Source organism: Vespula vulgaris, chromosome 1, assembly GCF_905475345.1.
Source record: "Vespula vulgaris chromosome 1, iyVesVulg1.1, whole genome shotgun sequence".
Classification (NCBI taxonomy): domain Eukaryota; kingdom Metazoa; phylum Arthropoda; class Insecta; order Hymenoptera; family Vespidae; genus Vespula; species Vespula vulgaris.
In genome coordinates this window covers 464909-482777 of record NC_066586.1, presented here as the reverse complement: position 1 = coordinate 482777, position 17869 = coordinate 464909, and the positions used below count along the sequence as shown (strand labels likewise).

Here is a 17869-nt window from a genome sequence, read left to right as displayed (position 1 = left end):
TTCAGATTTCACTCGATGATAGCTCGTTTATCGAAACATACAATCGGCTTGAGTTTATATTTCGATTTATATAATCGATGCATCTTCCCCAGATATCGTCGATCTTCCTTTCCTACAATACGATTTCACTCGGCATCCTTGTTAAATGTCATTCTTGTCGACGCAATCCAAACGCTTTAGCACACATTGCGCCACTTCGTTTCTTCGTTTACAGTTTGTAAGCAAGTTTGCAAATCGCGACCTTTAGCTACTGCTTCTTAAGAGAGAAAGAGAATGAGAGAGACAGAGAGAGAAAATAGGAAAATAATGGAAGGTACAGATGGCGGGTGCATCCAGTCGTTGTCGTTCGTGGCACGTTTACCGGATTCGGCCTTACCACGAAGAAATCCTTTCTTCGGAAAGGTTCGGAGCATCGAAAGGGGTCGGAGGCCACACGAAGACTCGCGTTAGAAACGAAGAGGAAGACGCTTCTCTCACGATGCCGTTATACGACGTCGTAGCCAGAGGGCCATTACGCTTTTACGACTCTTTCATGTAATCGTCGAGCTCGTGAACTTTTACGAGTTAGAACGGAGATCGCCTCGCCGCCCGTCAAGCGTTTCCTTCGGTTTACATCGATCCACCCGTTACACTTGTACGTACATTTATTTATATGTACATATATATATATATATATATATATATATATATATACACACGTACACACACAAGGAAGTACGAGTATAAGTAAGTAGCTACTTGCCGTACACAAGTTTTCCCTCCGAAATTTTAGCTTCTTCGAAAGATGCGTAAATTATACAAGACGAAGAGATTTTCGAAGGAATTACTCGTTTTACGAACGCTTTTCGTTTCAACGCGTGTAGTAGGAGGAGCCGAGAAACGTCTAACGTGAAATCGATTCGTTTCAAAACGGGATCGTTACAAAGTTCGTAATCGATGTCGGGTGTTGATTTAATAATCGGGTTCGAGCGACTCTGGAGAAACGAGTTATTACGATGTAGGAAAGATGGTAGAAGGAGAGAGAGAGAGAGAGAGCGAGGAGAATCCATTAAGAATTCCATTCAAGCGATTCCATCCGACGATGCTTCTCTTTTACTTCGAGCTACTGGCGTTCTATCGATTTATATCATACATATTGAATCTGGCTTTTGCGATGCGAGTTATCGATGAAAAGTAGCGGAAAACATTCGCGTATAAAAAGATAGAAAAATGTATAAAAATTTCGTTTTCACGATTCATTATATTTCCGTCTTGTTCTCTCTCTCTCCCTCTCTCCCAATTTCTAATTCTAGAAAAATTATATGCAATTGGGAGAGTCTATTATCGGGTTCGGAGATAGGTACGTATAGAGCGGCGATTTACGCGAGAGAAAGTTGATTGTAAAACGCGACAAAGAGCATTGACGCGATGGACTATGAGCATACAAGTATACGTGTAGGGAGAGCACCGTTAACTTTACCATCTCGTTTACGCTTCGTCGAATTTACACGATCGCTTCATTACGCGAACGCATATCTCGCGCGCGAACAACGTTCCACGCATAGTAGTAGGTAAACTATCGACGCGTCGACTAGACTCAAGCTAGTTTCACTTTTCTCGATAATTTTCTCGCAGACTCGTAGAAGAAATCGAGCGTGAAGCGAAATCGAGGACAAAATTCTCTCTTCCTCGCGTCTTAACCCTTTTACGTATTGGATTCTTTTAAGGGCACGCTTCTACACGGTATTCGAGGTATCGAAGGTCGATCGGAGTACGAGATAAGGGTCCATCGAAAGAGAACGCGTAAAGAGGATCCATTAGACTCTCTCTCTCTCCCCTCTTCTTTACCGTCTATCTACCCGAGATATTGATCGCGATCGATATCGTCCATTTATTCGAGAACGTACAGCCATGGAATCGTTTTCATCGTCCGGAGGATCTCGCGTTCGGGTAACATCAAAGAAACCAGTTCTCTCAGGGCAAACAATGGCCATCTCTCTCTTTCTCTCCTTCATTCTCGGTTGGTACTTTTTGCGCTCGTAACTCGGCTTTGACGTGGAAAGAAGGGGAGCACGGACGAGCCGTGGAAATCTAATAACGATAAGCGTAAAGTTGACCCTTTATTACTGGCAACGCGCGCTACTTCTCGCGCTTATGAAAGAATCGGAATTAACGTTAAACTTCCTTTTTTTCTTCTTCTTCTTCCTCTTCCTCTTGCTCTTCTTTTTCTCTTTCTCTATTCCCTTCTTTCCTTCTTTTTTTTCCTTTTCTATTATTATTCTACATCCATCTCTCTTTTTCTTCGTTCGTCTTCCTTTGACTCTTTAAAAACCGTTTTAGGCTTTGCTTTATGGAGGGCGGAGATAGCGTTGAATAGATAGTAACTTTGTTTTACGACGACTTAATAAAAAGCTAAGGGAAACGCGTTAAACTTCTCGGGGATTTGTATTTTCTTAAGAACTCTAAGACAAAGGAAAAAAGAGAAAGAGTAGTAACGGTTCTTTAGTTTTCTTTTTGGATCGACGCGTTCGCGAGTAAAATATTAGTTATATTAATATTTTAATTGCTGGTAAAGTCGTGGAATTTTTTTCTTCCGATCTTCGACTCGTTTGTTGAAAAAAGAGGAAACAAGCAAGGAAAGAGATTAACGACGATACGGCGGTACGTAAGTCGACGAATATCATTGAAACGTGTTCCGGTTAGTTGGAAGCATCGAATTGCATCACACTCGCCGTCCTTGCGGCGAAATGAGTAGGTAAATGCAGCTCGAATAGTAGGAAAGAGAGCGTAATAAAGAGTAAAAACTGCGGCTCGTTGAACGCGCGAGCGTGAAATTACGCGTGTAGCGTGAAAAATTGGAAGAGACGGAGAGTGGGGAGGAGAGAGAGAGAGAGAGAGAAAAGTAGAATACGCGAAAAAGGATCGTCGACGGGGATAATAATAATTGGTGGTTGCGTTCTCGAATGTACATGCGCAAAGAGAAATTATCGTTGAATTTTCATCGCCTTCCTCGATTTTTCCATGAAACACGGAACCATGAGGATAGGAGTCTCTCCTATTAAATGCATCCTCGCTAAAGTGACGTTCTCGGTCTCTCGTGATAATTAAGATCGTGACCTCGGTTCCGACGGAGCTCGCTGCTACCGGGGAAAGTCTATTAATTAAAGGCCAATTACTTCGGTGAAACGACGACGACGAAGAAGACGACGACGACGACGACGACGACGACGACGACGACGACGACGACGACGACGACGACGATCCTCCGCAAGCTACGCCACAGTTCCACCACCGTCTCGTTGCCTTTCTTAATCAGCCTCTTTCCACTTTCCCCTTCCACGTTATCTCTCTTCTCCATTTCCCTTTCCCGGTCTTTCGCAAGTCCCCACGAAATACCGACTCTTTCTCCTGTTCTCTCGCTGAATTTCACGATATTTGGCGAGCTTAATGCTCGTTACACGCCTCGCTCCGTGCATCCTCGACGCTTAACGCTCCTACCCACGCCTCTTGGATTAAATTCGCAAACGAGCGTCATTTCGGCTACTGGGATGGAACTTGGTGGCACTTTGTTTACGATCGAGCCGAGCTCGTGGGATTGGAGCAACGATTAAAATCCGATTTTTCTCATTTCGCTGGAGAGATTATATTTCGACTTGGAACGGGAAAACGAATTTCGATTATTTCGTTTCGTAACGTCGACTTGAAAACGTAGGAAATAATTTCGAATAATATCTTTATTTTTCTCGATATCTAGGCTCGTTTCGGAGACACAGTTTTACAACGAGTTACTCTGTAGGTCGAAGCGCAGGATTTTACGATCGGCAAGCAGTAAAGACCGCCCGACGAGAGATGACCGTAGAACATTCTTTCTCTTCTCGGAGAAATAAAGCGATGGTTGTATAGTACGCTCGTTAAAATTGCGAACTATGAAATTTTATTCTACGCGTCTACCACGACCACCGGTTCTCTCTTTTGTTTCCTCCTTTTTTCTCCAGTTTGGAGTAAACTCGCGCGAGCTAAACGCAGTCTCGCGCTCTTTTTGCGGGCCGCCGGTAGCACTGGTACAACTCGGTGCCAACCAGATATCAACAGTTACTCCTTTTTTTTCCTGGTCCTGTAGCGTTGCACTTTTATCGTCCACTTTACCGTCGTGCCTATGAAATCTGCGGCGAGCGCCGGCAACAAACGGCGAATCGCGATTCGCGGCTCTCAATGGCGCGCGAGTTGTAACAAAAAGCCGAGGGTAGAGTGTCGAATCGAATCTCCTCTCTCTTCTCTTTTTCTCTCTTGCTCTCTTCGACGGGCGTTCGATGTTTTGCGAGTTGTTTTAGAAAAGCCACCGTTCAAAGAGAACCGTTCGTTTTCTATTTCGATCAAACGATTAACGAAGCGTCGATCGAGGAACGAACGATTCGTCGCATCGCTGAAACTCTCGACGAATTTATCTAAGAAGAACAAACGAAATATCTTTGATATCGATCGTGGTTGAAAATTCTGAATCGATGGAAGAACCCCTGCCTTGGTTGGGTGCAGACGCTTGAATTAGTTAAAGCGAGCGCCGACGACGGGCTCTTGTACACACGATGTAGAAACGATGTTACGAGAAACCGGTCTTGGATCGCCGCCGGAATCAGCAGCTCTGAAACTCGCGTGAGATCCTTTAGTGTGGTAGAAAGGTGGAGAGGAATGGGACGTGGGGAACCAAACGACTTCTTCCTTTTCTTCCTATTTTCCTTTCTCTTCCTCCTTCTCGTTTTCTCATTTACTCGACGCCACGCCGTTTATCCCTTCTCCCTTTCTTCCTCCCCGCTCCGCTCTTCTCTTCTCTTCTCTTTTCTCCTCGTGTGCTCGCCGTGGTCTCGCATTACAGCTCAATTTGGTCCGCTTTCCGTAATCTCCTAATCTCGTTCGATCGATGTAATCTCGACTCGGCAGTCCGTGTCGGCTATTTTAAAGATACTTTTCGAAGAGGAAAAGAGAGAGAGAGAGGGGGGGGGGGAGAGGGAGGGATACTTTTTAAGAGACTCGTTTTTAAATTTAAGCAGCCTATCGATTTTCTCGCGTTCTAGATAATTCCATCCGGATTCGGAAACGCTCCTCGACAGATCGATAATGCTAATCGGATTACTCGGTGTATGTTTTGTAATCGCTTCTTTACGTTCGATGAATAATAATTTATGCCATATGTAGATATCCTTCGCCGTTCATAAATTTACTGCGTTTGTCCTATATACAATAACGCGAGATCGTATACGAAAGTTGTGTTAACGAACCTGTTTTCTTTTTTTTCTTTTCCAGTACTACGAGATGTCGTACGGGCTCAACGTAGAGATGCATAAACAAGTGAGTATAAAGAAAATTCGTATAAATATATTTTCGAAGGTAAGTATAACTTTGCTGGTCGCGATGCACGAGCACGCGTGACGTCGAATGCTTGACTTATTAATCGGTCGGCTTGACTCGTGGCGCGCAAAGCTTTAATCCAAAATTAAAGGACCGAACGAGAAGAGGAAGCTCGGATTAGAAGGGTGATATCCGAGCCCTCGGGCTCGCGGCTATTGAATAAATATGTAAACAAGGTAATAACATGCAAATAGCATGATGACCTTCTTGGCGAACGGCTTTCTCTTCGTTGGAGATCGTGAAAAGCTCGCTGGAAAGAATACCAGAGTGGGCTTTCGGGAGTTTCACGAGAGAAATTATTCAACCCGTCGCTCTCGAGAACAATTTCCCATCGAATGGGCTGGTGGAACGAATGCCGACATTTATTCTTAAGATCATTTAAAGATTTCTCCTTTTTCTTTTTCTTTATATACTCTCGAGGGTGTATAAAATGTGTTCGTATTCGAGGAGATTGCGATCGTAAGTTTCAGGTCTTTCGTCGATTATTTTCGACCGGGACGAAAATTGCGGCTTTCGGTGTACAAAGGCGAGGAGATTGCGCTTTGGTATAAACCTTTGATATACCCTTAGACTACGTTTTCAAATACGTTCGTATATAAATCGTCGATATCTTTCGGATAAACTTCTACGGCTACGATTCCAAGAGGGAAATTTATTTCGAGATGAGTTTCATTCGCGACGCACAGACGAGGTATATTAGATAGGTTTATATATCTTTTTATCCGGGAGAGCGTTCGATTACGCGCGCGTACCATCTTTACCTTCATTTTCAACGCCTTCTTTATTTTCTTTTTCTCTCCCTTTTTGTTCTCGTTCTTTCCTCGCGGTCGAGATTTATCGCGCAAACGAGAAAGCTAGGATAGAGAGGATGGACGATTTATTTTTTTTTTTCTTTTTTCTTCTTTTCTTTTTTTCCAACAAAAAACGCGCCTTCTCTTCCATCTCGCTGGAGTGCTAGGTAGAAAATTTATTAGGTTCGCGTTAATATCCCGACGAAAAGGTGGCCTGTGGATGTTGGTAAAAAGATGTCGGAGCCTAAAGCGACGGTTTTACGTAAAAAGCGTGCGCGTATACCAGATAGAGAGAGAGAGCGAAAGAGAAAAAGAAAGAGAGAGAGAGAGAGCGGCTTTTCGTAGTGCGCGGAAGGCTCATAAATATCGTCACGGATTATTTAAAGGAGGCGAGAGCGTACGGCAAGCATACGATGTATGCCCGGGACGAGAACATCTTTCCAAGTCGCACAAAATCTCGATCACGAACTCGCGAAGATAAATAGCCCCCTCTCCCTTTTGTTTCTTTTTCTTTTCCTTCGGGCCTGCGCTCTTTCATCTCGTCTCTTTCTCTCTTTTCACCTCCCTTCAACCTGAATTATGCTGTCTCTCTCTCTTTCCCTTAACTCGCCTTCTTCGTCGTTGTCGTCGTCGTCGTCGTCGTCGTCGTCGTCGTCGTCGTAGTCGACGTGCCAGGAATAATGTTCGCGTTTATTGAATATTTAGCAGCCGGCCCCGTTATTTCCTCCTTCTTCCCTCTCCATCTCTGTCTCTTTCATTCTCAAGCACGATTTCCTCCTTCTTTTCTTCTTATTCCGGGCGGATGCGCCCCGCAAATCGTAAATCGGACTTCGTGTCGGCCGGGCGAAAGAGAGTTCGCTCTTCTAGCTCGAACCCTCCTTTTCTCTTTTTCTTTCTCTCTCCTCCTCCTCCTTCACCTCTTCTCTTCTTCTATATTTCCCTACCTACTCGAGCAAGACACAGGAGTAAAGAAGAAATGGCACGGGACGATTCATAAATTAGCCGACGGTCGTGCGGATCGAAACTAAAAGAGGGAATCGTCGTGGAATAGTCCAAGAGCGAGCGAAGAGAGAAAAAGGATAGAAGGAGACACGGTTTCCTGAAGGGGGATGTCCACGTTGTTCTCTCTGCAAGAAGAGACACGTATTTCGTTTTGTTTTATTTTGTTTTTTTTTTTTTTTTAGTTCTCTCTCTCTCTCTCTCTCTCTCTCTGTCTCTTTTTTCAAATCGACGCGTCATCCATGTGTTTTTTTTTCGAGAGAGTACATACCGGTGAGTAATTTTTATATTTTACAAGTCACGCGATTCAACCACGTAGTTTACGAGGAAACTCGCGCCTCGTCGCATACGGATGCTCTTCCTCTTTTTCGAGATTTCGCGTTAAACGACGATCGCGAGGACGATGACGATGATAATAAAACGAAAAGTACGACGTGTCGAATGGGGAGTGAATCGCGTTTCCGAATACAAAGGGGATGGCGAACGCGTTCTGTGCAAAAGAGTGAGAGAGAGAGAGAGAGAGAGAGAGGAGGGATTGGGGGAGTTGCGAAAGGGCAAAATATTTCCCCCTTCGCTCGTGAAACGTCGAATGAAATTTATCGAGGTATACCGGGGCCGAGTGGGCGCGCGTATTAATCGACCGACTCTGCTCGATGTAAGTGTCGATGTAAACGCGACCCGCTATCACAACGACGCGTAATTAACGCGGGGTAATGCTTGACAATTACCGTCATCGTCATCATTCATCCGGGTGGTGCGCTCCGACCTGTTACGTTTTCCCCATCCTCCCTTTTCTCTCCTTCTATTTCTCGACACTTGTGCCACGCTAAATAATCGTCCGTGACCGACACGCTTCGCGCTCCGACGAGTTTTAACTTTTTTTTTTCTACTTCTTTTTTTTCCTCTGTCCTTTTTATCGCGTAATTAAGTACGATAGCCGGAGCATTTCCGGAGATAATTAGAGTATCAAAGTTTCTTCCGTGACACATTTTCTGACGATTACGTTATTTAAGTCCGAGGAAAATGAAAAGAAAGAAAGAAAGAAAGAAAGGGAGGAAGGAAGAAAGAAAAATTGTGAAAGAAGTAGATCGTGCAATCTGTGCGTCGGATAAAAGATGGACCGTTTTGATATTTCATCCGCAGTCGTTATTTATTACGCGCCGATGAAGCGCGGTCTCTCTCTCTCTCTCTCTCCTTTCTCGGACTCTGATATCGTTCGATTTTTATTTATCGTTTCGCATCACGGAACGACGATCACGGTCGCACGCTGGGTTTTTATTGCGGCGCGACGATCACCGGGACTCGGTCCCGTTTTTATTTGCAGGAAGCGACGCGTATTGTAAATGTTTTCGGGCATTACTCTCGATTTTACTAACGCTATTACCAGCGATTCCGGGGCGCTCTGCAATACGTGTCGGGCAGTTGGAAAATTCACGCATGAAAAGTACCGACGGCCACCGCGAGTGATTCGATTTCGTTGTTTTGCGTCCGATTCGCTGCTTCCCATCCCCTCACCCTCTTCCTCCCGGTCGCTCTCCTGGTTACCATCGCTATCACCGGCAGCAGTAGCAGCAGCACACCGGTAGCGTCACCCTCGCTCGTTCTCTCGCTTGTCTCTCTATCCACCCCATATAGTTCGCTCATTATTCATTTATCGGTTTAACGAGCACGTCCGCGAAAAAGCGCCACAGAATATTGGCCGGTCGATAGCGTAGAATCGGCCTTTTCGAGGACGACGCGTCCTGTCCGTTCCGCCATACCCGACGAGAGCTCTCTCTCTCTGTCTCTCTGTCTCTCTGTCTCTCCTCCCCTCTTACTCGATCTCTTTTCTCTTTTTTTAATTTGAATTCGCTCGCGGTCCACGACGACCAAATTAGTCCATTTCAAAGTCCGGTACAAAACGAGAATCGAAACGAATCGATTGTTACTCGTTCGAATAATCTTGTCTGCGGTGGGATTATTAATTCGCCGATAAAAGAAGGATTTTCCATCGGCGATCCCACTGTTTCTCTCTCTCTCTCTCTCTCTCTTTTTCTCCCTCCCTTTCTCTCTCTCTCTCTCTCTCTCTCTCTCTCTCTCTCTCTCTCCTTCCGAGGCGAAAAAAGAGCCGAAGAGAAAAATCGTTGATACTTTTGAAGGAGCGGATGACGACAGTTTATCGCCTTTCTACGGCGAATAACGAATTCGTCGTTCTCTCGTAGTCGCGACGAACTCAAAGGAATAGTAATTCGTGATAGGGCGAGGTTGGCTGGGTCCCTTCGTCGCGTGGAGCTTCGACGAGAGCCCGTTTTCAATCTCCCCTGAATGACCGCAAATCTAGGCTTCATTAATTTCGCGGCGTACCACCCCGAAAAAGCATGCTCGAGGAGAGGAATCTCGTCAGGTGCTTCATGAATAACCTCTCGAAAGCGTCCGACGCGCAATGCGATGCTCCCTCCCTCGAAAACTTCCCTCTCTATCCCACTATCATCGGTACTCGCGAGAGGGGTGACTTTAAGCTGGTACGGAAGCGAGCGAGCGCGCGCACACACACGTTACCAGTCCTCGTTTTTTCCACCTTTTTATTGTGTCTGCAGCAGCAGCAGCAACGTCGCTGCTTCGGTCCTCGTGTCTACATAGGAGAGAGATAGAGAGAGAGAGAGAGAGAGAGTGCGTGCGCGCGCGCCCGTGTGTGTAGAGAGGAGCAGAGAAGCAGAGCGAAAGAGAGCAGATGGAGGTTGCAAAAGAAGAGAGAGAGAGAAAAAGGGCGAGGTCGAGAGGAACGAGCGAACGGGTGGAAAACGCGATGCATCCTGGAGGGTGGGTGGGAGGATAGGTAGGGGCGAGTGGTGTGGCAGCCGACGAGGGAGGCTGGTTTCACAGGCTCGCTGCCGCGCTCTGTGGTCGGGGAAAAAACGAAGAGCAGAATTCGCTATCGGAAAAATCGAGCCATTCGCCCCTCCACAGTCCCTCTCTACGGTCCCTCCACGGCCCCTCCGCGACCCCTCCATGGCCCCCTCCAGGGCCACTCCTCCATCTCCCATACACGCGTCTACTACGCCAGCCTCTCTTTTCTCTCTGTCTGCCTTAGCCGAGCATACTCTCTCCAACCATCTCCATCCCGTATTCCGCTCGTCCATTTCATTCTCTTCCTCTCGCCCCAGAACCCCTTTACGAAGCGACTGTGTTTGTATGCGCGTACACGTGCGCGCGTTGTGTGGCTTGGCGTGGCCGCGGAGGAACGAGTCGCAATATGTGCACGATAAAATATACACAGAAATGTCTACCAGCCGCGGCGCGCACGTTTCTACATTCTTTTTATCCTTCGCCGTATTTCGTCCGCCGCGTCTATACGTGTAGGTACGTGTACGTTTGTGCGCGCGCGTGTATTATATAGATGGATAGATAGATAGATAGATAGAGAGAGAGAGAGAGAGAGGGAGAGAGGACGCGCACGTGTTATTCTTTCAGCACGGTGGTATTCGCAGTACGAAGCGGGCCACCACGTATTCGATACACGTCTTCTCTCGGCGCTCGCGATCTCCCAACACGATAAGTTCTTTCAACCGACACCGGCTTCGATCCTCTCTTTCTCTTTCTTTCTCTTTCTCTCTTTTGCTCTCCTTTAGACTGCTACACCGCCCAACAACAAACACATACAAACGTATATTCGCACACCTATCCGAGCGTCCGTGTGACGAGTGAATTTTTTGCTTCACTACCGGAGGAAGAATGCTGCACGGAGACGATGCGAGATACGAAAAGGTTTTATCCGGGGCAGCTCGGCTGCCTGGAAATACCGCGTACTGAATTGAGAGCGACTCTCTTTTCCACGAATAGAAAGAGCCAGAGGTTGGGTGGAGCGAGAGGAGAAGCTAATGCCGATATTCCAGCTAGACGAATGCATCCACTCGAGCGATGCGCTTCCTGCGAGGTTATCCCTTCTTTTTCCTCTCTCTCTCTCTCTCTGTCTCTCTCAAACTTTCTCTCTATTAGCTTTGACGCGTGACTCGTCGTTCCGTCGCGAAAATGCGGAGCCGTCCCTTTATGAAAATTTCGTCTAAGTTGCGCGAGCAACGCGAGAACCGGCTTTGAAATTTTCTAGAAAGGAAACTCTGACGAATCGAAACGCGTTTTATTGGGTGATACGACGAACGCTGGCTGATTTTTAATTACCGTCGGAGCTCGTTTTGCAGAGACCTCGATATTCGTCCCATCGACCAAGAAAGAAGAAAAATAAGAGGAAGAAGAACCAAAAAAAAAAAAATACCAATACCGCGATCCTTATCGAGACGAAACGCTTTGACGAAAACTTTGCAAAGAGTCGCGTAAACGGCATGAATTTTCATCGCGCGTCGTTTCCTTTTTATATCGAATTCAAGATTCAGGAAGTACCTACTATTCGGAGCTGCTCGAGGGAGAAATACGAGAGAGAGAAAGAGAGAGAGAGAGAGAGAGGACTCGCTTAATTCTCGCGTCTCCGAATGGGTACTTAAATTTCTTGCTTTTCTAGCCCGAGCATCCTCCGACACACCGTCGTAGGTCGTTAACTTCGCTGGAAAGGGCTACTAAGAAGGAGGGTGCTCTCCGTCCGTTCTTCGAAAGACCCTTCGGAGGTAGTGGTATCACCGCACAACTCCAAATATTCTTCTCGCGTTAAGCTTCGGACGTCGCCGTAACTACCTCAGGAGCGCGTTGGGGGATCGCTTTTATCGCTCCCACAACTTTTACGAGGAGTCCTCCACTTTTGCGCTCGCCGCGAGGAAACCTCGTCTTTCTTTCTTTATTTTTACCTTGGTTCAAATTTGTGAACGAGTTTCTTCTACGCTTACGTTTACGAGTCTCGAGTTGTGTCGTATTTGCCTGTTGTGCCAAAGTACCCAACATTTAATGATACTACCTAGATGTAATATCATTTCATTTCTACATCGATACAATATATACCGTTTGTTTTAACGAAACGATACCCTTGCGAAAAGAGAAAAGGATCTATGCCATGGGCTTATTTACGCTCTATCTAACGGCGAGTCTCCGAGCTCTCCTTCCTTCGCTTTATGTTCGTTGCTTTACACTTTTATATCGATGCGCCGACGTTAGCGTTATGCCGGCTATCAACGAGAGGGCTAACGCCCTCCGACCTCTCCATGGTCACGGGGGAGTCGTTAAGAGATCGCCGCTTACTACCCTCCTTCTTTTCCGCGTTATCCCCTAGGAAAACTCTTTTCCATGGATACGTAGTAACTCGAAACGACGAGCGAAGGAACGATAAAAAAGAAAGAAAAAAGATATACGATGTTCGCATTCGATAAGATCGTTTCCCTCTACTCGATCCTACGATCGATTTACATGTTACGATTTTCAAGAGTCATCGCAAGAGAAAGGAGCATAAAGAAAATAGACGTCCACCGGTGTGTTTCGTCGAGGTCTAATTAGCGGCACGCGCGCGCGGATGGATAATCCATTTACGTTTGAGTAATCAGAGAGAACGATCACTCGACATTTATCGTCGAAGCGTGGCACCAACGTTGCTGCTGCTGTTGTTGTTGTTGTTGTAGTTCGCGATGAATCAGGAGAATTTAATCGTCCCGCCAAAACCGGCCGAGACTTTCCAATTAATCGAGACGTCCTTTCAGGTGGGCTTTATTCCTCCCGCGCTAAGTTAATTATATCCTGTGGGCTAACCTCCAGGACGACGGTCTTGTTTTCCTCTATGTTCATCGTGGAATTACGAGGGGTCGCTCGTCGACTATAATTCCTTGGGTATTTCGGTGGTGGGCGTGCGGTGTGCTGCTACTGCTCGTAAAGTCGCGTTCACAATGTGAATTCTCGTCTCGTCGACTCTGCGACGACGTCGACGTCGTTGTCCTTCTCTTCCTTGTCGCGTCGTGCAAACGAGCCTGAGGCGACCGGCTGTCGGATGAGAGCAAGAGGTGCGCAAGAGGAACGCAAGAGAGGGAGATAGAAAACTTAACGAGGGCGCCAGGGAAAGGGTGTTCTTGCTCGGAGTCACGGCACTAATTTGCTCGCTTCGTGGCACAGCGGATATCATTCCGGCGTGTTTTCAGCGCCTCCGCGTTAATTACCGCGGTCGTATTTGCGTCGACTAAGATGGAAACGAGTCTTATACAATCGTCGACAACTCCTACTTCTCGCTGCTTTTTGTTTCTTTTTTCTTTCTTTTTCTTTTTCTCGACGTTTCAACGACGTTTCAATGACTTCCCCGATGACTCCTCCTTTTATTGCTTTTTTTTTCCTCCATCTACCAAAATGGTACAAGTCATTTATAAATTGAACAAACGCCTACGCGTACGCAAGAACGCGCGCATACACGTCGAAAGACATTTAATCACAGAATCCTCAAGCTCTACGATTCATATTGGAACACTTGAAATCGATTTAATCGGCAATAATCTGTAACACGAGCGAAGGGATAGCGTACTCGAACTCGAAATCGAGAGGCCAAAGTGTAGGGCGAGGAGATAGAGGTCGGCTCTGGCGGCTAGTCCGTTAATGTTTAGCGCAATCAGCGATAATGGCGGTCTATGGCGCGTTTAATCAAGGCAGTAGTCCGTTGCGGCTTGTGGTTCGAAAGCGGCCGCCTGGCCCACGGTGCAAAGGAAAGGGCTTGGCGTGAGGGTGAGTGCATTGGAGTGTGCACGAGAGAGAGAGAGAGAGACAGTAAGAGGGTAGGATATATCAGGTGGGCTTAGTGGTCTCTGCTGGCCTCGCATCGTCTCGACCAGAGAGTGCCCACCGTACCTCTACACACGAATGTATCGTTGTTCGTGTTTGCGGCCAGGATCGCCAACAGACCGGACTCTCTCTCTCTCTCTCTCTCTCTCTCTTTCTCTCTCCATCTCTCCCTCTCTATATATCTTCCCTTTCTCTTTAGCCGATCGAAGCTACTCGCTCGCTTGCGGTCAAAACGCCGCGAACTCTCCTACTCGTCCATCAGTTCTCTATACGGCTATATACCTCTATTGCTGGTGATTGTTTAGCTAGGTAGTCTGTGTGCACCGACCACAGAGAGAATCTTTACACGAATTTCGTGAAAATGTTTGTTCAAAGTCAAAGATCGGGAGATGGTTCAAATATTCTCTCGAGGTAACAAACTTGAAGTACCCGTTGTAGATTCGTAGACATATTCGGATTTTGAAATTTCGTGTTTTCACTCGCTACTCCTTTAATGGAGTTTCGAGCCGACAAGATGGAAACGTTAGAAGAGCATGGAGGAAGCCGGTGGAACGGCACGACAGTCTCCGGGTAAACGAGCAGCCGTATATAAACGACCAATTAGGAATGCCGTAACAGCGATACGAGCTCGTAACGCTCGGGAGCGTCTTCGTAACTCGGCAATCTCTTGGCAGCCTTAGCAAGCTTCCCTCCTAACACCTACCGGTACATCCCTCCTAATAGCTGGGCGAAGCCAACCCGTTGTTATTGGCTGCTGGCACCAGCAGAAGCTCTCGCGATAGCACCTTTCTCTCTCTCTCTCTCGCTCTCGCTCTCGCTTTCGCTCTCGCTCTCCCTCGTCTAATATCCTGAGTGGCGCTTATTTGCCGGCCGTAACCCACTAACACGTTGATCGATCGTTCTCTCGTTCTCTTTCGGAAGGACGACGAAGGGGAAGATTACTAGGAAGACGACTTCTGGAGACCCGTGCGGTAAGAGTGGAATCGAGAGAGAAGTGGAAGGGGAGCCCAACGGGTAATTAGATACTCGAAGGTAATCGACGTTCTCGAGTAACCGCCTACGCCGGCGAGCTCGGGCTTGTCCGTACAAGAGCCAGGGATTCTGTGTACATCGTGTAAGCCTTATTAACGTCGATTGATTTTACTCGATCGTTTAACGCTTAACGATAATCATTTGTTCCCTCGAATCCTACGTTCGATCGAAATCCCTTATGTATCCCAAGTCGAGTTTCGATCGATCTTCGTTTTACCACTGTACGTACAAATATTTTTTACCCTCGAAGAATGGAGAAAAATCGGAGCGGCGATAAATTCACTTCTCTTCCAGCGGCATCGATTTGTTTCGGTCAACCCGAAGGCCGATACGTCGGCGGACACCCGGTGTATCGAAGTATCACGGGGGGTCGAGCCACTCGAATAGAGAAGAGTGGAGACCGAGTGAGAGAGAGAGGAATACTCGAGTGCTGAGACAGCACTCCGACGTTCAAACATCCAAACATCCTGATCTTTCGCCGTCTGTTGGATCCTCCACCTCTTCCTCATCCTCCTGCTTCCCCTACCTTTTCTCTTACCCTCCTTTGCCTCCTCTCGGCCGTGAAGCTCGAGTGGCCACTTATCCTCCTCCATCGCTCCTTCTTCCGTCTTCATTCCCGACCTCGTAGTAGGCCCACTTCACTTCCCATCTTCTCTCCTCCTCGCCTCTCCCTCCCACCCTCTCTCTCTCGCTCGTTCGCTCGCTCGCTCTCTCCCTTTCTTTCTATCTACCTATCACTCTCCGCATTCTACCTTTAGCCGCTCGTCGTCTCGTATTCGCGATTGTAGTGCAACTCGTTGATGGCAAAGTTTCCAGGTGTGGGTAACGTTTCTACGTAGGTGCTCGTCCGTGTAGTCGAGTCTTCCTGTATCCATGCTCTTCTCCCTCCTCCTCCGTCTCTTTCTCCCTCTCTCGTCCCATCTTTCTCCGTCGAAAGCAGAAGAGGGTGGGTATAGACGTTGGTGCACACGTACGAGGGGTGTCTACGTTCTCTAAACGGCGACCACTTCAAGTCAGCCCACTCCACGAAGCAGCAACCACGATGAACCCCCGGAATTGATTGCAGCCTGTTTACCCTCGAACGTTCGCACATAATGGCCGGCCCTCCTCCGCATTGTCGATTGCTCTTCGTCTTCGGTGGCTGCCTCGGCACGAACCCCCAAAGACCTACGCTACCACTACTGGCAGCATTGCTAACACTGCACCAACACTCGATCTATGTGTGTGCGCCCTCGTGTAAGCTTCTCTTCGTCCTTTGCAATTCGTTCGTCATCGATCCGAGGCGCTGCCGCCGTTGCTGCAGTCTTCGTCGGAAGAGATCGTTTGATCCAGAAGCAATCGAATCTGTTTTTCAGTACCTCTTCGTTCCACATTTCGTTCGTATTCGTTCTCATTCGTTCGTTTTCTTCCATGCAAAGGCTGCCTTTTCGTGATCGGCTCTTTGAAAACGATTTTTCATCATTTTTCTTTCATCTTATATCCATCGTCTTCTTGAAATTTTCAAGAGAAAAATAGAGAGAGAGAGAGAGAGAGAGAGAGAGAGGAATCGTTAACGAATAGAGGAAAGATCGAGGTTGCGATTTAATCAAACTAATCGAGTTACGCTCGCGTTTTGCATGAGATTTGTAATCTCGGCATGATATCTTAATTTCCACGCTCGCGGGCTATATACGTAGATAGGTATATCTAGGTATGTATGTAAGTCTCTGTACATACATATCGGTGGGCGGCAAGATTCTCGTCGCAGCTGTTTAACTTCGGAAACTGCGGGCGTTTAGTCGTGGCTGAAATTTATACGCCCTCGAGCATTTCGTTGTATACGGTACTTACTTTATAGGTGTATCGCTTATCCGTCGTGAGATGCTTTGCGGACAAATATGCCGCTCTCACATCTCGACCGAGTTAGCTGAGCTTTTCTTAATAAATTTCACGTTGCAAAAGGATATAGGAAATTATTTGCGAACACCCGGCGCTCTCTGTAACATCGATCGATGCGCGAACACACAAAACGGATATTACGTTGGTCGGTTGTTAGTCGACCAGTTTTTCCGGACACGCAGAGGGTCGACGTTAATGATTTTCGCGCGCTCGTTTCGACGATCCTGTAATTATAATTTAATTACACGAGAGCCAGTAGACGAACGAACGGGACTGATTGCCCGTTATTTAAATGTTAAAATAATTAAGTGGACTGAGCGAACGCGTAGTCTCTTTTTTCTCTCTCTCTCCCTCTCTCCCTCTCCAGCGAAAATGGGAGAGAAAAAGAGCGAAAGGATCGATGAAAAAAACGAGGAGTAGAAAATCTCACGTTGACGGAAAAACGCGTTGCCGAACGTGTCATCGTCGAGTTCGCAATTACACGTTCCCTCTCTGCCTCTCTCTGTCTCTCTGTCTCTCTTTAATTCTCCACTCTCGTCCTCCCGTTCGCAGCCCACTTTGCCAACCATTGCCCTCCATAGCGCAAATTCGCGGTGAAACCACCGTCGTTCGCACCTTTCGTTCCAATAACCGGCATAGCCACGCTCGGAATCATGAACGAGCTTTCGCATAAGTTACCGATGAGAGTATCATCGAAGGAAAACATAGAATGAAAAATAAAAATAAATCGCAAAATCGTGTCATTCGTTTTTTCCACAATCCACTTTCATATCGTCGATACGATTTTGATTTTCAATTTGCAAACGAAGGGACGATGACTCGTTCATGCACATCCATAGATCGAAACTCATATACGATGGAACGATATTTCCGATTTCCCGTCGGTTAAAATAATTCGTTAGCAAGTCGACATTTAGCGAGTCGACGGGAGCTTCGTCATTTTTCCCTGGTGCGGACGAAAAGCCCGGAGGCAAACGGACGACACGAGAGAGAGAGAGAGAGAGAGAGAGAGAGAGAGGCTGACCGAACAATGTCCACACTGAAACGAAATGTGACGCGAGTGGAGCACGGTTTGCAGCATCGAAAGCACCAAGCGCATAAAATTCCATCGAGGG

General features: G+C 47.0%; 1 protein-coding gene across 6 annotated transcripts in view; it reads left to right on the top strand.

Annotated features, from left to right (window-relative positions):
* LOC127071932 (protein groucho-like) overlaps positions 1 to 17869 on the top strand; it is an 83079-nt gene that overhangs the window by 32484 nt on the left and 32726 nt on the right. For 5 of the 6 annotated variants that reach the window (XM_051011794.1, XM_051011774.1, XM_051011804.1 and 2 more), the window contains exon 4: positions 5278 to 5322. The exons of the other annotated variant lie outside the window; for it this stretch is intronic. In XM_051011794.1, coding sequence (XP_050867751.1) covers positions 5278 to 5322 — 45 coding nt within the window. The remainder of the gene's footprint in view (positions 1 to 5277; positions 5323 to 17869) is intronic. 6 annotated transcript variants of the gene reach the window in all.